At 36.5% G+C, this 21,642-nt stretch overlaps 1 protein-coding gene across 6 annotated transcripts in view; it reads right to left on the bottom strand.

Moving 5' to 3' along the window:
* The window catches only part of PAM (peptidylglycine alpha-amidating monooxygenase), a 313,806-nt gene that overhangs the window by 120,720 nt on the left and 171,444 nt on the right, over nucleotides 1-21,642 (bottom strand). For all 6 annotated transcript variants that reach the window (XM_006900674.1, XM_006900675.1, XM_006900676.1 and 3 more), the window contains 4 exons: nucleotides 21,032-21,099; nucleotides 18,548-18,628; nucleotides 17,659-17,735; nucleotides 17,073-17,176 (listed from right to left, as the gene is read on the bottom strand). In XM_006900674.1, coding sequence (XP_006900736.1) covers nucleotides 17,073-17,176; nucleotides 17,659-17,735; nucleotides 18,548-18,628; nucleotides 21,032-21,099 — 330 coding nt within the window. The remainder of the gene's footprint in view (nucleotides 1-17,072; nucleotides 17,177-17,658; nucleotides 17,736-18,547; nucleotides 18,629-21,031; nucleotides 21,100-21,642) is intronic.

Genomic DNA, 21,642 nt, shown 5'->3' with positions numbered 1-21,642 from the left:
ATATAAAATTCACCATGACCAAGTGGGATTCATAACAGGTATGCAAAGATGGTTCAACATAAGAAAAACAATCAGTGTAATTCATCACAATAACAAAGCAAAGAACAAGAACCACATGATCCTATCAATTAATGCAGAATAGGCTTTGAAAAAAATACAGCACCTTTTCCTAATTAAAACACTCAACAAAATGGGAATAGAAGGGAATTTCCTCAACATAAAAAGCTTACACACAAACCCGAGAGCCAATGTTGTTCTCAATTCCCTTCCAAAACGGGAACTAGGCAAGGATGCCCAGTATCACCTCTCCTATTTAATGTTGTATTAGAAGTTCTAGTGATAGCAATAAGACAAGAGAAGGAAGTAAGAGGTATACAAACTGTCAAAGAAGAGGTTAAAATTATTTCTATATGCAGATGATATGATGGTATACTTAGAAAACACTCAAGACTCAGCAAGAAAACTACAGGACATAGTTGGCTAATTCAGCAAAGTGGGAGGATACAAGATCAACATATAAAAATCAATTGGATGAGAAAGATAATACAGAGCTAAGAAAAATAATAACGATCGCAATAGCTAATCACAAGATTAAATACTTGGGAGTAAATCTAACTAGAAACACAAAGTGCCTACTCAAAGAAAACTGCAAAACATTACTGTAAGAAACAAAAAGAGAATATGAGAAATGGAAAAGTATACCTTGCTCATGGATAGGAAGACTTAATATTGTGAAAATGGCAATCCTACCAAAGGCAATCTATACATTTAATGCAATCCCAGTACAAATATCATTCTTCAACAAGATGGAAAAAGCAATTTCCAATTTCATGTGTAATGGAAAGAGACTCCGAATAAGCAAAGCATTCCTTAAAAAGAGAAACAAGGAGGTTAAAAAAAAGAGAGAGAGAAACAAGGTTGGAAACATCTTAATACCTCATATCAAATCCTACTACACTGCTGTGATGGTCAAGACAGTGTGATACTGGTACAATGACAGACATTAGATCAATGGAATAGAATAGAGAACTCAGAAATCAGCCCATCTACTTAGGGACAACTGATTTTTGACCGCGAGATGAAATCATTTAAGTGGGGAAACAACAGCCTTTTTAACAAATGGTGTTGGCAAAATTGAAAAACCATCTGCAAAATATTCAAAAAAGACCCACACCTCACACTTTACACAAAAACCAACTCAAAGTGGATCAGGGACCTAAGACTAAAACCAAGACTATAAACTTCATTAGAGAAAAACTTGGAAGGATCCTTGAAGCAAGAGTTCACAACATGAAGAGTCTTCCAATCATCCTGAAAAACCTACAACCAGGAAAGGATAAAACAGGTGTATGGGATCTTCTAAGAATCAAATCCCTATGCACATCCAAAAACTTCTTCAACAGGGTAAAAATGGAAGCCACAGACTAGGAGAAAATATTTGGTAATAACATGTCTGATAAGGGACTTATATCTAGACTTTATAGAATATTTGAGAACTACAAGAAGATAAAGGTCAACAACCCAATCGCAAAATGGGCACAGGATATGAACAGTCACTTAACCAAAGACAGCATTCAGATGCTGAAGAAACACATGAATAAATGTTTAAAACCCCTAGCTTAAGAAAGATGCAAATCAACACAACTACGAAATATCACCTCACCCCCAGTTAAAATAGCAAAATTCAACAGAGAAGCAAACAACAAATGCTGGCGATGTAGTGGAAAAACTGGAACCCTTATTCATTGTTGGTGGGAGTGTAAAGTGGTGCAACCACGATGGAAGGTAGTATGGCGCTTTCTCGAAAAGTTGGAACTAGAAATACCATTTGACCCAGTAATTCTAATACTGGGAATATACCCTAAAGAAACCGGAACTGCCACTCAAGCAGATGTATGCACACCCATGTTTATAACTGCTTTGTTCACAATAGCAAGGAGTTGGAATTAACTCAAGTGCCCATCAACAAACAAATGGATAGACAGGCTTTGGTATATTCACACAATGGAATATTATGCAGCACTGAAAAACAAAGAATTCATGAGATAAACAAAATGGGTGACTGTGGAGGACATTATGTTGAGTGAAAAATCTCAGTCACAAAAGGACAAATATGGCATAAGCCCCACCCTTATATAAAATTGCACTGACATGGGGGTTGGTGGGAAACTAAGAAAAGAGGGGATAAATAATGTACATGGTATTGAAACAGATGAGGGAGAGAACTGTATAAAAGGAATATATTAATGAAAGAACTTTTACTTTTCAAAGAGAAGTGTGAACGGGGGGGGGTAGGCAGGGAAAAAATTCAACAATAAATGAATGGAAATCGAAAGTATCTTTAAAAATTCATTAACATTAATAAAAAAGAAAAGAAATGAATATATGATTAGATATTACTGGTATGATAAGAGTATGGAATAAGAGCAGCATAGTAAAGTTCACTGGCCAAGAACTACCAGAAATCTAAGCTGGGTTTAGAAGAGGTTGAGGGACTAGAGGCATAATTATCAATGTCAGATGGATTTTAGAATAAAGCAAAGAGTACTCGACAGCACATAGCAACAACAACAACAGCCAGAGGAATATCTGTATTTCATTGACTAAGCAAAGGCATTTGACTGTGTGGATCACAATAAATTGTGGCTAACCTTGGGGAAAATGGGAATCCCAGAACACTTGAGTGTGCTTATGTGAAACCCATATTTGGACCAAGAAGCAGTGCTTAGAACAGAGTAGGAAAACACTGCATGGTTCAAAATCAGTAAAGGAGTATGTCAGGGATGAATCACGTCTCCATACATTTCAATCTATATTCATTCTTCAGTTTTCTCCTCCAATATTACAGCTCAAAAGCATCAATTTTTCTGCCATTCATATTTTTCATTCAGTTCTCAGATGCAGCAAGTGACTGAAAATGTCAATGTCTGAATCACGTGCGCCTTAGTCATCAACCTGATAAACTACTCAATAATATGAAGAAGTCCCTGACTATAGACTTTCCCAGTGCAGTAAGTCTCCTCATATTCTGACTGGTGGTACTGATTGTGGATCCAAATAAGATTAAGTCATTAACAGTTGCAATATTTTCTCCTTTTATCATGACGTTACTTAACAGTTCAGTGGTGAGAATTTTTTTTTTCTTGACACTGAAATTCAGTCTATATTGAAGGCTGAAATCTTTGATTTTCTGCAACAAGCATTTTAAGTCTTCCTCATTTCAGTAAGCTTAGTTTTGTCATCTGCATAATGTAGGTTATTTATGAGTCTTCCTCCAATTGTGATGCCACATTCTTCTTCATAGAATCCAGCCTTTCAAATAATTTACTCAGCATACAGAATGAATAGGTAGAGACAGGATACATGAAAGTTGTGTTTGCACAACAGACAGACTCTTTGTCTAGGTATAGTTTTCTTATGAAAAATTAAATGTTCTCAGATTCCCATTCTTTTCAATATTTGCCATAATTTGTTACGATTCACATAGCCAAATGCCTTTGCATAGTCAATAAAGCATATATGGTATTCTGGCATTCTTTATTTCAATCATGATCTGACATCAGCAATGATATATCAGGTGCAATGTCCTCTTTTAAATCCAGCTTGAAATTCTGACAGTTCTCTATGTACTATTGTTCTTGATGCTTTTTAATTATTCTCAGCAGTATTTTCCCTGCATGTTTTAATAATGATAGTGTTAGATAATGTCGACATTCCATTGATCATCTTTCTCTTGAATAGAAACAATATGTACCCCTTCCTTTTTAGTCAGCCAGGCAGCTGTCCTCTAAATTTCCTAGCATCGACTGGTGAGCTCACTCATGGTTGTATGTGTTAGTTAAAATATGTCAATTGGTATCTCACGGATTCCTGGTACCTTATTTTTTTTACAATGCTTACAAAGATATTGGAAATTGAACTTCCTCCTTCATACCTTTGACTATTGATCATATAGTTTGTTGTTTGTGTTGATGTTATGTGCAGTCGAGTAGTCTGTGACCCATAACGACCCTATGAACAGCAGCTCTGAACCCTGCCCTGTCCTGAGCCAGTCTCACTAATTCTGACACATCAACTCCCATTGCCCCCATTACAGTATTAATCCATCTCATCTGGGGTCTTCCTCTCTTCGGCTGTATCTCCACCAAGCATAATGTCCTTCTCCAAAGACCAATCTCTCCTGGCCACATGCCCAGAGTATGTGAGACCAAGCTTCAAAATCTGAGCCTCCAAGGAGAAACGTGGTTTCACTCTCTCCAAGACAGACCTATTTCAAAACTCTTCTCAACAATTCGAAGGTATCGATTCTTCTCCTTCTGTCATCCTTAGTAATTAATTGTCCAGCTCTCTGAAGTACCATCTGAACTATTTCAGTGTTGGCCAATTTCTTTTGGTACAGTGATTCTGTATATTCCCTCCACATTCTTTTGATGCTTCCTGGAGTAGGATGGGCAATCTCCTGTTATGCAATTTACTATTTTTTAAAATCTGCTTGGAGGGTCTTCTATTAGTTGGTTCTGACTCGACAACACACACAACAGCAGTGAAAGAAAATTTAAAAATTCAGATGATGGTTATCATCCCAGTATATCAAGGGTCCACCTCTTTGCTTAGACCACCATTGGATAAAAGCAATTTGTATTTAATTCTGTTTTAAGTTTGTGTGTTAGGTCTAAGGTCAGGGGGGAAAAAAGTACAAAGAGGTAAAATTTGCAGAATATAATTTAACAGGTAGCACAAAATACTAGCTTTTGCTGTTCACACTGTCCGTTGATCTTACTGTGCCTTATGGAGGTCTTACTAATTAATTTACAAACAGATTGGTGGTTTCTGTTATTGATCTGAAACAACAAAGCACATCATGAGCTACAGAAACACTTTATATTTTTATAGGGATTATTGCTGCTGTTGTTGAGTGGCACTGTCTTGGAACCAGCCTGTAGATGACCCCATAGCAGGTTTTCAGAGGCAGTAAATTGCATGGGAGGAGACTGCCTATCCTTCTTCTGCAAAGTGGCCAATAGATTCAAATTTCATACCTCTGTGTTGGCAGCACTCTCTTAACTGATAAGCCACCAGAGGTCCTTATAGGAATTACTATTAATATTTAAAATTATTCATATTTGTCTTATTAGTTTGTCATGTCACTGGTGAAAAAATTTCTCTTGTAGTATAAATTAACTATTTCATCTATAGACTTGTTCAATAACTTAATTTCTTATTTCTATTTAAATCACTTGCATTACAAAATGACATTTCCTTTAGCCCACATGAGATTTACAAAAGGATAGATTACTATAAGCATTTTAGAGTTTATTATTTTAAATCCACATTTTTAAACAGACTAGAATTATTCTAGACTCATGAAAGTGAAACAGGCCTCTCGAGATCACTTTGGTCTCCAATCCTGATTCTATAACAAGTCATTAATTCCTAGGGTTGAAACTGCTTTGTAGAGAAAACTCAAGGCAAAATCTAGCTGAAGTTATAAAGTTCCTAAAATCTTAATGAGACCAACGCAAAAAAAGCCCACTTATATTGCACTTAAACTTGTAAACTAATTACATGTAATACATTAAAAAGGAATCTTACTCCTTTGCTCATTATCTAGTTTAAAGGTTAATAAAAATAATGAAAGTAATGAGTGTATACCTTAACAACAGCATAAAATAGATAGTAGTCTATCAGTAGTATTAGTTCACATAAAGATTTTAAAGAAGCTAGATGCTTTACTTAAAAACTAATGATGTCAACTTCGCCACTTCTTTTCTTAGCATTACTGTTATCCTTAGTTCAGTAATTTTATTTCTTTCTTTAAGTCTCTTTCTTAGATTTATCCAAAATAAATGGTGTTGGAAATTTAGTTTATATAAATTGATAATTTTCTCAGTGTTAACATTAAAGTTGATGCTTGTTAAAGAAAGCACCCTGTCAGAGTGGCATAGTTCTATTCCCTTAGATCAAATGCCTTTTAAAAAAAAAAAACTTACACCAGTGGTTTCCTTTTCTTCTGACAAAAAAAGGCATGGTTATCATAACAACCATCTTCAGACAGCTAACGTATTTTTTCTGATGGCTCCATTCTCTAGTTTTTCTTTGATCTGGAAGTAAATGATTTAAAGCCCTGGCTTCTAGGTGGCATCAATAAATATTTTATAATCTAGTAACATGGAAAAGAGACTTCTTGATTATTTCCTAACTAAAAAATATAATAAGAGACTTGACCTTTCATTTTTTATTTAGATGAATCTCTTTTGGAAGAGGTCACAGTGCTTCAAAATTTGTAAAATCTATTTACTGGAAAGCATCTCAGTATTTAAAAAAAGTAAAGTGTGAAATTTCCTTTTGCATATTACTACTTTTATTTGGTAGATTAAACAACTGGAAAAATATTAAATGCATACAGGGTTCTAACACAGAGAAATAGAGGTCTTATCTTTCTGATTATCTAGTATTGTTATGTGTTGTCTAATAATTTTTGTGCCAAAATTAGCTATGAGAACACAATAGAATTTCCCTGATATGATCTCTTAGAATGTTGTCTTAACATGAATATATCGCCAGGTCTTTTCTCATGTGGAGGTGTTATATGGATTCTAATCTCTGACCTTTTGATTAGCACCGAAATTTTGAACCACTACTAAAGTTACTTAATTATCTAACAGGCAACAGAATATGCTGAACTTGTATATTTGCCATCATTTAATCGGAAGGGGAAAAACTGATAATTTTTTTACAAAGATGAGTCAGAGAATAATATGTGCTAATGTAACAGTTAATGCTATACAGAGGTTTTATGGAAGGTACTGGAGAAGCTTTAATTGACGCTTTTGAGCTTTGGTGTTGGAGAAGAGTGCTGAGGGTGCCATGGACTGCTAAGAAAACAAACAGATTCATCCTGGAGAGGGTTAAACCAGGCGGCTCCTTGAAAGGAAGGATTCTGAGACTTCATTGACATACTTTGGTCATGTTGTAAGGAGAAACCGGTCCTTGGAGAAAGACATCATGCTTGGGAGGATGGAGGGCAGGCGCAGGAGGAGAAGGCCCTCTGGGAGATGGACTGATTCGGTGACTGGGGCAATAGGGATGAGTGTGTCAGAGACAGTGAGATTGGCACAGGACAGAGCAGAGTTTAGAGCTATTGTACATAGGGTCGCTATGAGTTGCAAGTGACTCGATGGACATAACAACAACAACAACAACTGGAGAAGGAGAAAGAAAGGAAGCCCCTGTCACTCTAGCCTGTGTTCTGCGATCTTCCTCAGCTGAAGTTGCTGTTGGTCCTGGACCACCTTCTGGCTCAGTCCACAAGTGGCAGATGCTGAACTGCCTTCATCACTCCCAGCCCTACACTGGGCCCTTGAGCCTAAGCCTTAGGGCTATATAAGGTGAAAAGCAGCTGCAACCTTGAAGAACCTTGCTTCTACACTTGGCTACATTCTGGGAGCCAGCTGCCTGCCGCACCATCATACTTACTGGCGTCATTTTGATCAGGTGACTTTACCCTCTGTTCCACCCTCGCCCTGCCCAGGCAAGCCCCATTCTCCAACAGTAGCTGGCACCTTGTGGAACTTCCAATACCATATCTCAGAATCCAGCCAAGACATGACTCATCCGGGGCCATCATCCGGCTTTTCAGTCATGTGCCTTAATTGGAAAACTCTACTAACTGGCACCCACAGGTATTTGGTTTTGGCGTAGAAGAAAAGATCTGAGATTCTTCCTGAAAACCATCAGAGTCATCAAGAGAGTCTGGGAACCTGGCCTCAACACTATGCATACCAAAGAGGGCAATAGACTTCAGGAGAGGGCTACAATCAGAAAACAAGAAGCCTTCCATCCTAGAGAAGTTAAGTGCAGGAACAGAGAAGAAACAGAAGCAATTACTACCTGCACCCCCCTCCCCCCTAGTATCTATGAGATCTCACCAAAGGACCAGAGAGGAAAGACCACAGGTTGGGTGAGTTGGCCTCCCCCTCCCTAAAGAGTGGTGAGGTTCCCAACTGAAGGAAGTCCTCTCATGAGCCCAGGAACCTGACAGAAATTCAGGCAGGCTGAGCTCCCCAGGCAAGGTAGACAGACTAAGGATCTGTTAGGGCACTAAGCAAAAAAAAAAAAAAAAAAAACCCACAAAAAAACAAACAACAACCCCCCCCAAAAAACCTGTATCATAATAATGAAAGTGAAGGGGGAAAAAAGTACATCACAGTCTACACAAAACCAAAACAAGATTTCACCCCGAAAATTGATCAGAATACAGAATCCATGGAATTATTGAAGCCGGAGAGACTGAAGGAACTCACTAACACATAATATAAAAGAACAATGATTGAATATTTTGAATGAGTGAAAGAAAAACTTGAAAAATTACAGGATTCTACAAGTAAAAACCAAGAGGAATTTTAAAAAAGAAACAAAAAACCAAACAAACCAATCCAAGACAATGCAGATAAAACAAATAGGGTATTAGAAACCCTAGAAAAACAACGGATTGCAATTCAGAATATTAAGACCAGTGTCTCAGAAGCTGCAAATATTTTGTACAGATAGAAGAGCAGAATGGACAGGGTGGAGCACAAAAACAGTGAAACAGAAGAGAGAGCTCTTAGCATTGATAATGTAGAGTAAAAAGAAACAAGGAGGATGGAAAATGAAGAAAGCTAAGAATAATGTGGGATATGACAAAGAGAAACAAAACTTGCAAATAATTGGAATCCCAGAATAAGAAGCGGCAAAAAAAGGCACTGAGAAAGTTGTGGAAGTCTTACTAGAAAAAATTTTTTCAGCAACAAGGATGAATGAGAGAACATACATACAATAAGTTGAGTGAGCTCCATACAGAACAGATTCCAAAAGAAAAACACCAAGACATGTCACAGTCAATTTTGTCAGAATCAAAGACAAGGAGAGAATTCTGAAAGTAGCTAGAGAAAAACTAAGAGTAACTTACAAAGACAGCAAAATAAGATTAAGTTTCAATTTCTCAGCAAAAATCATGTGAACAAGAAGAGAGTGGAAGGACATATATAAAAAAACTCAAAGAACACAACCTCCAACCAAGAATATTCTACTCAGCAAAATTGTCCATCAAATATGGAGAGATCATGATATTCTCAGAAAAGAAGAAACGAAGATAGTTTGTAAAAACCAAGACCAGTGTTCCAAAAATACTGAAGTCCTTCTCACGGAGACACCAAAAAAAGGAGGATGGATCAAAGAAACTAGCAACAATACCAAAAAGAACCCAACAAAATGATACCAGTAAAACTTAGCCTTTCAGTAATTACACTGAATATAAATGGTTTAAATGAAGCAGTGAAGAGAAAAAAAAGAGTAGCAGATTGGATAAAAAAACAACACCCCTCAATATTCTGTAAGAGAGACTTAAAAAAGTAAAGATAAAGAGAGACTAAAAATCAAAGAGTGGAAACAATATATCAAGTAAACGGTAAACAGAAAAAAGAAGGAATAGCAATATTGTTGCTGTTGTTGTTGTTAGGTACCATCAAGTCCAGTAAGACTCACAGAGACCCTCTGAACAAAAGATCTAAAACCAGTCCTGCCCTGCACCATCCTCACACTTCCTAATACACAAGAGCGCATTACAGCAGTCATCTTCTCAGTCCAACTCGTTTAGGGTCTTCCACTCAGTTGCCAACCCTCCACCCTTCCCAACATCGTGTCCCTCTTCAAGGAATAGCAGCTCCTGGCAATAAGTCCAAAGTATGTGATGTGAAGCTTCATCATTCTTTCCTCCAAATAGCACTGCAGTTGCCCCCTCTCCAAAACATATTTATTAATTTTCTTGGACATCCATGGAATGTTCAGTGCTCTTCTCCAACACCACAGTTCAAAGGCATCAATTCTCTTTCTGTCATCCTTATTCACTGTCCAGGTCTCAAATGCAAACCGATCAATCGGAAAGACCATGCCCTGAATCAGACACACCTTAGTCCTCAAACTGACATCACTACTACTTAATAATACGGATAAGTTCTTAAGGGCAGATTTTCCCATTGCAATGTGTCTCCTTACTTCCTGACTGCTGGTACAAAGGGTGTTAATTGCAAATCCAAGCAAGATGAAGCTGTTGACAGTGTCAATCTCCTCTACATCCATCTTGACACTGTCTATTGGTCCAGTCATAAGAATCTTTGTTTTCCTGACATTGAGATGCAATCCATACTGAAGGCTGTATTCCTTGATCTTTTGCAACAAGTGCTTCAAATCCTCCTCACTTTCAGCAAGCAAGGTTGTGTCATCTACCTAACACAGGTTATTGCTGAGTCTCCCTCCAATCCTGATTCCACACTCCTCCTCATAGGGTACAGCTTCTCAGATAATTTGGTGAGCATATAGATTGAACAGTTAAGGTGACAGAATACATCCCTGATGCACTCCCTTCACAATTCCAAACCATGCAGTGCTCCCTTGCTCTTTTCACACAACAAACTCCTAGTCCAGGTATAGGTTTCTCATGAGCACATTCAAGGGTTCTGGGGTTCCCGTTCTTCTCAATGTCAGCCACAACTTGTCATGATCCACACAGTCAAACACTTTTGCATAGTCAATAAAGCACAAATATGCATTCTTCTGGTATTCCCTATTTTAGCCAGAATCCATTTGACATCAGTAATGATATCCTAGGCACCATGGCCTCTTCTAAATTCTGCTTGAGTTTCTGGCAATTCTTTATCTACGTACTGTTCTAGCCATTTTTGAATGATCTTCAGCAATATTTTGCTAGCATGTGGTAGCAATAATATTGCTCAATAATTTCCACATTCGGTTGAGTCACCCTTCTTGGGAAAAGGAAAAAATATAGACCTCTTCCAGTCTGTTGTCTAGACAGCTGTTCTCCAAATTTCCTAACATAGACTAGTGAGTTCATCCAAGGCTGCACCTGTTAATTGAACCAAGTCAACTGGTATTCTGTCAGTAATTGGTGAGTGGAATGCAAAAGCAGGAAACAATAAAGAAGGAACAGTAGTTGGAAAATATAGGCTTAGTGATAGAAATGAGGCTGGAAATAATGAATGACTGAATTTTATATTTACAATGATTTAGTCATTGAAAACACTTTTTCTAAAAGACACAAAAGAAGACTTTACATGAGTGAGCATTTCACCCAATGGGCTGCATAGAAATCAGACTGACAACATTTGTAGAAGAAATTATTGTAGAAGCTCAATATCAGTAGTCAAAACTAGGACAGGAGCAGACTGTGGGTCTGATCATCAATTACTCATATGCAAGTTTAAAATTACACTGAGGAAAATTAAAGTAAGTGCAAAGGAATCAAGATATAATTTTGCATCAATTACATCTAAATTTCATGGTCCTCTTAAGAATAGGTTCGAGGCACTGAACACCAACGATAGAGACCGATGATTTGCAGGATGATATCAAGGATATCATCCATGAAGAAAGCAAAAGGTCATTAAAGAAACAGAGAATAAAGGAATGACCAAAATAGATTTCAAAAGAAGCTCAAAGATTGCACTAGAATGCAGGGAAGCCAAATCTAAAGGAAAACATGTCGAAGTAAAAGAGCTGAACAGATGTTTTTACAGGGCAGCAGCTCGGGAGGACAAAGCAAATTATTATAATGGAATGTGCAGAGAACTGGAATTGGAAAGGGAAAAATTCACTCTGCATTTCTCAAGCTGAAAGAATGGGAAAACAAGTTTAGGCCTCATGTCACAAGGTTGAAAGATGCTATGGGCAATGTACTGAAGGACCCAGAAAGCATCAAAGATGGAGAGAATACACAGAGTCACTGTACCAGAAGAACTGATTGCCACTGAAAGATTTCAGGAAGTAGTAATATTAACCTCTGATAAAATAGATTTCAGTGTAAAAACTATTATAAAGTACAAGGAAGGGTCCTCTATTAAGTTTAAAGGGTCAATATAACAAGAGGACATAACCATACTTAGCATCTATGCACAAAATTATAGATCTGTAGTAAGTAAATAAATAGACACCACCACAATAATAGTAGGAGACATCAATACACCACTTTTAAGGGAGGATAGAACTACCAGAATAAAAATCAACAAAGATGCTGAAGAATTTAACCATACAATCAACCAATTTTATCTTACAGATATTTTCAGACTAATACCATCCAAAAGAGATGAGTGTATGTTCTTCTCCAACTCAAACTGAACATTCTTCAGAGTAAATCATATTTTAGGTCAGAAAGCAAGCCTCAATAAATTAAATTAAAAAAAAAACAACACAACAAATCCCACAGAACACAACCCATTTCCTCAGACCACAGTGGTCCAAAACTAAAAATAAATAGCATGGGGACAAAGGAGAAAATAAAACCATGTACCTGGAAGCTAAACAATGCCCTGCTTGAACACAAGTAAGTAATAAAGAAATAAAAGAGAAGTTAAAAAGTTTCTTAAAACAGATGAGAATGATAGTACAACTTACCAAATCTCTGGGATACAGCAAAAGCAATGCTTTTTTTTTTTAGCAAAAGCAATGCTTAGAGATCAATTCATAGCAATAAGCAAACATATTCAAAGGGAAGAAAAAAATAATAATTGATTATTTAACTCAATATCTCCAACAAGTAGAAAAAGAATATAAAAACACCTGATAATCTCTAAGAGAAATGAAATTATAAAAATTAAGGCAAAAAGAAATGCAAAAGAAAACACAAAAACAATTGAAACTATAGCATCACAATCTACACAAACCTGGTGGTTCAGGGCTTTTCTTAGCTGGAAGCTGTTTTACGACCTGTTCAACTTCTTCTTTTATAATTAATCTGTTCAAGTGTTCTACTTTAGTCTGCATCAGTTTGGGTAAATTTTTGTGGTTTTCCAAGCATTTGTCCATTTACTCCGAGCTTTAACATTTGTTAGACTATAGTTTTTCATAATATTGTTAACCTTTTCCTTTGAGTTGGTTCTTTTGTGACATTGCCTCTTTCACCTCTTATTCAGATTATCTGTCTTTTCTTTCTTTTCCTTTGTTGGTTTTGCTAGTGGTTTGTCAATTGTATTCACCTTTTAGACACAGTTGAGCAGTTCAGCCAAGTACAAGGTCAACATACAAAAAATTCAGTTGGATTTCTCTACAGTGACAAAGAGAATATAGAAATGGAGCTAATGAAAACAATACCGATTAGAACTGTTATGCATCAGGGGTTTTGCATGAGCAGAATTACATGTTCTGGAATCACCATTCTCAAAGTTAGACCAAACTGTTGTGATCTATATGGTCAAATACTTTGCATAGTCAATGAAACACAGATAAACATTCCTCTGGTACTCTCTGATTTTAGCCAAGATCCATCTAATGTTTACATTATATCCCTAGTACCATGGCCTCTCCTAAACCCAACCTGCACATCTGACCGTCCTCTGCTGATGTATTGTTCTAGTCATTTTTGCATAATCTTCAGCAGGACCTTGCTTGCATATGATATAACAATATTGTTTGATAATTTCCACATCTGTTGAGTTACCTTTCTTTGACTGAGACTAAATAAAGATTTCTTCCAGTCATTTGGCCAGGGAGTTGTTCTCCAGGTTTCCTGACATAACCTGGTAAGCATGTCCAGGGCAGCATCTGTTTGCTAAAATATGTCAATTGGTATTCCATCAATTCCTGGACCCTTCTTGTTGGCAAATTCCTTCAGAGCAGCTAGTCCAGAAAGCAGTGGTCAAATCAGAGCAGGGAAACACAGTATGGTTCAGGATCAGGAAAGGTGTGTGTCAGGGATGTATCCTATCTTCATATGATTTCAATCTATATGTGGAACAGATCATCTGAGAGCCTGTACTTTATGAAGACAAATGTGACACCAGGATTGGAGAAATACTCGTAACTACCTGTGTTGTGCAGATGATGCAATTTTGCTTTCTGAAACTGAGGAGGACATGAGGCATCTGCTGCAGAAGGTCAAGGACTGTGGTATTCAATATGAATTGAAGCTCAATATCAAGAAAATGAAGATGCTCACAATTGGGCCAAGTGACAACTTCATGGTAGATGGAGAAAGACTGAGACTGTTAACAATTTCAGCTTGCTTACTTCCACAATCAGCACTACTGGCACAATCACACAGTAAATCAAAAGACAAATTGCACTGGGAAATTCTTCTGTCAGGGACCTCTCTAGAATATTGAAGAGCAATGATATCAGTCTGGAGACTAAGGTGCATCTGATCTAGGCAAGTCTTCACAAGTACTTTCTATGCATCTGAGAGCTCTACAATTAGCTAAGGATGACAGAAGGATGGATGCTTTTGATTTATAGTGTCAGAGAAGTGTACTGAACATACTATGGATTTCCAGGAAAAAACCAAACAAACCAGGTCTGTCCTAGAGAGGGTGAAACCAGGCTTCTACCTGAAGGCAAGAATTTTTAAGCTCCTTCTCACATACTTTGGGCATATAGCCAGGAGAGACCACTCCCTGGAGAAGGACATCATGCTTGGAGTGTTGGGGGCACAGGGCAGAAGAACAAGATGGATTGACTCAGCGACTGAAGAAATAGGATTAGTTCTGTTGGAGACGATGAGATTGGTTGGCTCAGGATAGCGCAGGGTTTAGAGCTAATGTACACAGGGTTGCTATGACTCATAGGTGCATTGAAGCCACAAAGCAACAACAATATGCATCAGAAAGCTGGACAATTACTAAGGATGACAAAAGAATTGATGCCTTTTTTGTGGTTTTGGCAAAGATTATGAAACCTACCATGAACTGCCAGGAGAACAAATAAGTGTTATAGAGACGGTGAAAATAAGTTCCTCCTTGGAGGTAAGGATTTTGAAGCTCTGTCTCACATACTTTGGGCACTTGGCTAGGAGGGACCAGTCGTTGGAGAAGGACATCATGCTCAGAAGGGTGGAGGGGGAGCACAGAAGAGGAAAACCTCAGATGAGATGAACTGACATGGCAACTGGGGCAATGGGATTAGGTGCACTGGAGTCAGTAAGACTGGCTCAGGATAGGATTAAGAGCTATTGTAAATAGAGTCTCTATGAGTCATGGGCAGCTTGACTGCACATAACATCACCACCACCATCACAAGATGAAATATTTGGGAGTAAATCCAACAAAAGGGCTACACACAGAAAATTACAAAACATTAAAAGCAAAAAGAGATCTTGATTAATGAAAGACTATCCAGTGCACATGGACAAGAAGATGCAACATTGTGAAAATGACAATTTTACCAAAGAGAATCTCCAAGTTCAATGTAATTTCAATTCAGACACCAATTCCATTTTGCAACGAGATGAAAAAGGCAATTTTCAATTCCCTCTAGAATGGTAAGAGATCCTGAATAAGTAAAACTACAGAAGGAGATAAAGTATGTATGTGGCATCACACTTCCTGATCAAGATAGCATGGTACTGGTACAACAACAGACAAACAGATCAGCAGAATCAAACTGAGAACCAGGAAATCAGCTCATCCACCTATGGTCACTTGACCTTTTGACAAAGAGACAGAATCTGTAAAGTGGGGAGAGGACAGTCCCTTCAACAAATGATGTTGACAAAACTGGAAAACCATCTGCAGAAAAGTTAAGCAAGACCCACACCTCACACCTCACAAAAAACAACTTACGGTGTATACAGAACCTAGAAGTAAAACCAAAGACTATAAAATTAATCAGAGAAAAATTAGGCAGAATTTTAGAAGCCCTAAACCATAGCATAGACAGTCTTCCAAGCATAATGAAAATCTTACTACCCTGAGAGAATAAAATAGAAGAATGGTATCTTCTAAAAGTAAAATTCGTACGCACATCAAAAAACTTCTCCAACAGGGTAACAAGGAAAGCCAAAGACTGAGAAAAAATATTTGGCAATAACATATGTGAAAGGGACTTATACCTAAAATTAATAAAATACTCTAGTAGGTCAACAAGAAAAAGATAACCAAATCATAAATGGCAAATACATATATAAATGTTTTAAATCCCTGGCTATTAGAGAGATGCAAATCAAAATAACTATGAGATATCATCTCACCTGAGCAAAAATAGGAAATTTCGACAAGGCAGCAAACTACAAATGCAGGTGAGGTTTTAGAGAGATTTGAACTCTTATTCACTGCTGGTGAGAAAGTAAAATGGTAAAACTACTATGAAGGTGGTCTGGTTCTTTCTCAAAAATTTGTAAATAGATATACCATTTGGCCCAGCAATTTCACTACTGAGAATATACCCTAAAGAAACCAAAGAAACAACTCAAACAGATATATGCACACTCATGTTTATTGCTATGTTATTCACAACAGTAAAGAGATGGAAGCAACCCAAGTGCTCATCAACAAATGAATGGATAGAAATACTACAGTACATCCACATCATGGAATACTATGCTGCACTGAAAAACAATAAAATAATATACACACCATGGGGAAGGTATGTGAAATATCTCAATCACCAAAGGACAAATATGAGTAACAGTGCTGTTATAGGACAGACTTGGGGCAGGGGTGGGGAGGAAATGGGAGGATAAGTGGATAGATAATGAACACTGCATTAGAACAGATGAGTGGAAGAACTGTCTGAAAGGACTATATGATTATGCATTACTTGTATGAGAACAATCTCATACAAGGGGTGCCCTGCAGGGTGGACTTGGGGAGCAGAAGGGAAGAGAGAAAAGGTACAACAATGAATAAAAAAAGAAGCTTAAAAATTAGAGGGAACTCTGGTGGCTGAGTGGCAAGAAGCCGCTCTGCAATCCCAGAGATATGTAGTTCAAATCCACCAGATGCTCTGCTGGAAAAGGAGGGACAATCTTTTCTTGTACCATTCAGATCTGATTTGATGGTACATACACACAAAAATAATAAAATTTTAAAAATTTTAAAAAATAAAAATAAAACAAGCATGAAAAACTACTTATTAGAGACTTTTCCAAATATTTCAGTTTAAGAAAAGATAAAATGGTATATAGTTTGTTGCAACTGTCCACTACAAGAAAAAAAAATTATCTGCAGCTCATTCACGAAGGTATTTTCACCTATAATCATGCTTTTCCCCATTAAAATTCTTAAACAGTAAAATTTCAAGACTCATACCCAATATGAGTAGCTTCTGTCCTTCCTTCACCAGTGAAAACACATCTTGCTGCCAATAGGTCACCAAAACTAACATCTACTGGGTGTTCCACAGGGTAGAAAGCCTGCCATATAAACATTCATTAAAATTACCAATGAAGTCCAGAACCACAGCCTTCTAGTAATTTAATAATCATCATCATCTAATAAATACATTCCTTTATTGAGAGGATGAAGATATACATACACAACTTCTGGAAAAAAAGGGTATTTACCTTTATTTTATTCTGCCTTATATCAAATACTGGACAAATAATAACACAATATGGTATGCATTTCCTGAAACTCAATAATATCGGTGTAATTATTTAAGATACTGTCTGATTCAGCTATTGGATATAGGAGACTATCAATGCTGGCTTTAAAATAGAGGACTGACATGTACCAAATTATAAATTATAAAAATGATTATACTGCTTAGATATACAGTAAGGTAGATTCAAAAACTTTTAAATTGTAGTATTACAAATGTTCCACGAGGAGTTTTTAAAAGTTACTAATTAGTGATTATTTTTTTCCAATGAAAATTTAATTATTTCGTACACACCTGTGGTAGCTGGGGACTCTGACGTCCAATAATTGCCCACTGTCCATTTCTTACTCTGTATCCACTCACTACCTTACCTGTAACAACCAAAAGTTATAAAATTTATTAATAAGATATTATAACAATAATAAAGCCTGTATTGTTTGCTTTTTATTTTTAAATAGCATCAGAATATCTCACAGATCCAAAATGGCAGGCATTTTAATGAAAATAATACAAAATAGCATAAAATGTTTCAAGATATTGGGTAAAATTCCTTTCATTAAAGCAGATTAAGGTTAAATAAAATTACATTTTTACAATTTATCATTACAAATATGTTTTGGGTTTTTTAAATTTTTTTAAAATTTTTTTATTGTTTTGCTTACAAAGTTCATATACATTGTGTTTCACATTATCCTTCATTCACAATGTGTTTCATACAATCATTGTCATGCATTATGTTTTATAAAATTAATCACTACTAAACCTTGCCCATTATTACCCTGTATTTTCTCCCAGATCCTTTATATTGGTTTGTATACAAAATTTATATATTATGTTTTATATGGTGCTTCACACATACCTTCATTCAAATTGAGTTTAATAAGATTATTTCTATACACTGATTTAAAAAATTAATTATCATTGATCTATGCCCACTATCACTCCATCCGTTCAGGGTCTCACTGTATCATTCACCCCTCCTTCTGCCCACCAAACTCTACAAAGTTGTGATTTCCTTCTCTGTCCTCACCCTCAGTCTCCCTGCCTCTCTCCCTTTTCCCAATCGAACTGTTACATACATATTACTAGTATCTTTCTATTTTTACAACAATGGTCTTATGCAGTATACAAATACATTTTAAAAATCATATTTATCACTTAACAGGAAACTTAAAACTCTTACCTAAATGGTGAGTGTGAACTCTATAGGCAAAGACATGCATTGGATAGTTTTTATAATGGCATGAAATGTCTGAATTCACCACTGTGAGACATGAAAACAGAAAAACATTATCATTATCCTACTAGAAAATAGTATTATACTTTTCTAAAGATATGAATAGGGTTATTGTTGTTGTTGTCAAGTGCCATAGAGTTGTAGATGACTCATAGCGACCTTATGAATGAAAGTCATGACCAATTGTATAACTTTCATCGTTTAACCAAGTTTATAGAGTTTCTGGAGGCAAACTATTTTGGAAGTGGATGCCACTCCTGTTTCCAAGCTTGTTTTAAATTGGGGAGCTCCACCAAACACTGTCCACCATGGGTACCCATTATTGCTTTTGATATATCAGTGTCACAGTGTTCAGCATCACAGCAACCACGAGTTACCTCTGTACAGCAAATGGACAGACCACTGCTATACCACTTAGAAGAATGTTTAACCAAAAACAAAACCAGGCCTGAGGGCCACAGATTAAAATCACTCACCTTTGACTCAGTAGCATAACTTTCTATCCACCAGGCCCACAAAGCTCTCTCAACAACAAATGAATAGGGTATTCACAGAATTCTAGGAACTTGAATTTTTTATTAACACATACTCTCTCAAATACACAGCAGATATTAAGCCCTTAGTTTGCTTTGCTCCACAGTCAACAGTCTTGGCACCAGTAGCCAGGAAATTAAAAGATATATTGCCATGGAAAAGCCTGCTGTTAGGGACCTCTCCAAAGTACTGAAGAACAATGGTGTCTCTCTGGAAACTAAGGTGCATCTGATAGAGGCCATGGTCTTTGCAATCACATGTTATGCATCAGAGACTTGGACAATGACTAAGGAGGACAGAAGGAGAATTGATGCCTTTGAGCTGTGGTGCTGGAGAAGAGTATTGAGGGTACCATGGACTGCTAGGAAAACAAACAGATTCATCCTGGAAAGGGTTAAACTGGGAGCTGCCTGGAGGCAAGGATTCTGAGGCTCTGTCTAACATACTTTGGACATGATGTAAGGAGGGACGGGTCCTTGGAGAAGGACATCATGCTTGGTAGGATGGCGGGACAGTGCAGGAGGGGAAGGCCCTTTATGAGGTGGACTGATTCAGTGACTGGGATAACTGGAATGTGTGTATCGGAGACGGTGCGATTGGCACAGGACAGAGGAGAGTTTAGGGCTGTTGTACATAGGGTTGCTATGAGTCGCAAGCGACTCGATGGCACATAACAACAACAACAAAAACAACATATATTAGTCACTATTTGGAAGCAGGAGAAGCATCCACTTCCTAAAAAACATACCTCTGGAAACTCTATGAACTTTGAGAGATGATGAAAGTTATACAAAGTCTTCAAGTATTTTGTTCATAGGGTCGCTATGAGGTGTGCTCACCTCAATGGCAATCAACATCAATATAAAAAACATGCTAAGACAAAATAAGCATCCCTCGCCTTCACTTTTTATTTCATTAAGCAAAACTACTAGAGTCAAATAAAAATTACCTGTCAGTATAACCATAGCTTTACTGTGAAATTCACACCATTGACTAGATTTAAAAGATGATTTTTATTTTTTGGAACAAAGAGGGTTTTTTTTTAATTTTTTAATCATTTTTTATTAATTTTAATGAAAATTTACAGAGACTTTGGATTTCCATTTACTCATTGTTGCAATTTTCTCCCTGTTCACCCCTCCCCCAAGTATACTCTTCTCAAAGAGATTTTTAAAAAATTAAAGAAAAACACCTAAGAAGAACAGATTGCTTCTGTTGAGAAGCACTGTTTTATTTATAATTTTTGCTTCCTTACCGTTTAACACATGGAAGCAATTCAATAAACATAATAAATTAATGGTGATGAAAATATCATAAATTACTTACTAGTCATTAACTCTAAAAGAGTCCCTCCAAACCATAAATGGATAATATTTAATATAGTACCTTCTTTAGGAGGCCTTTTGATACACATTAATAAAGATTATTCTTGTAGAGATATGTAAATATAAGATCAGCAGCTATTACTCGTCACATTCAAGATGTGGAAATAAGCTCAGTATATTTAAGTCCAAAAACTCTGTAAATTACATTTGCTAGTCTTTGGACTTGGTAGTCTATGCAGTTGTTTATGTACATTATTACAATTAGCTTTTGCATCTGGAGAAAAGAACATTCATTTGTAAAATAATTAAGACTTATTTCTTGACTTAGGTCCAACTACTACTACGTAGAGACTTCACTTTTTGGTGTCTCAATAAATGAATAAAAAAAAATAAACAAATGATTTGCAACAACACAAAAATCTATTATAAAACCAAAATGAATAAAGAATTGGATTATTCTTCGGGGATCAAAAAATATTAGTCCTTTCAAAAGTATATAAAAAATTCTTGAAATCCATTAGTACAGATTAGGTAATAAGCTAATGTTAAATACTAAAGTATCATCACTTACCTTTTTCTCCTGCTGGTATTACAGTGTCAACAGACATCATAAGATACATGCCAGCAATTAAAGGTTGTCTGCAGAAAACAGTACTATTTATGTTAAACATCTGAGTAAGTAAAAATGATTTGTAAGATAAGATATACCATATATATATATAGATAGATATATACACACACATATACATATACGTATATATACACATATACATATACATACACATACACAGAAAATGTAATCTTTGTGAATATTATAATGAATTAATATAAAATAAGAAGTAGAATTCTTTTTCTTAAAATTTCAACATTTTTTGGTAATTAACAGCATACACATATTTATGACCCTAGAAGGCAATCTCTAAATGGCTCCTACTGAGCACCCTTATCTAATTCATTCCTCTTGAGTATTGGCTGTACCCAGTAACTTGAGTCTAGTAAGTCAAATAAGACACAAAAAGATGGCATGATATTTTTGGTACTGTGCTTGAAAAAACTTTGGATTCCATCTTAGGCAGCTTTTCTTGTTTTCTCACTTGCTTGGTCTAATGGAAGCCTCTTGCCGGGTTGAAAAGCCACAGGGTATGGAATGAATACAATCACCACCAACAGTCAGCTCATAAA

Source organism: Elephantulus edwardii, unplaced genomic scaffold (genome assembly GCF_000299155.1).
Source record: "Elephantulus edwardii isolate Elephantulus edwardi_28Jun2011 unplaced genomic scaffold, EleEdw1.0 scaffold00290, whole genome shotgun sequence".
NCBI classification, from domain to species: Eukaryota; Metazoa; Chordata; class Mammalia; order Macroscelidea; family Macroscelididae; genus Elephantulus; species Elephantulus edwardii.
Note: the sequence above shows the minus strand (reverse complement) of the source record. Positions and strands in the feature narration are given on the sequence as shown.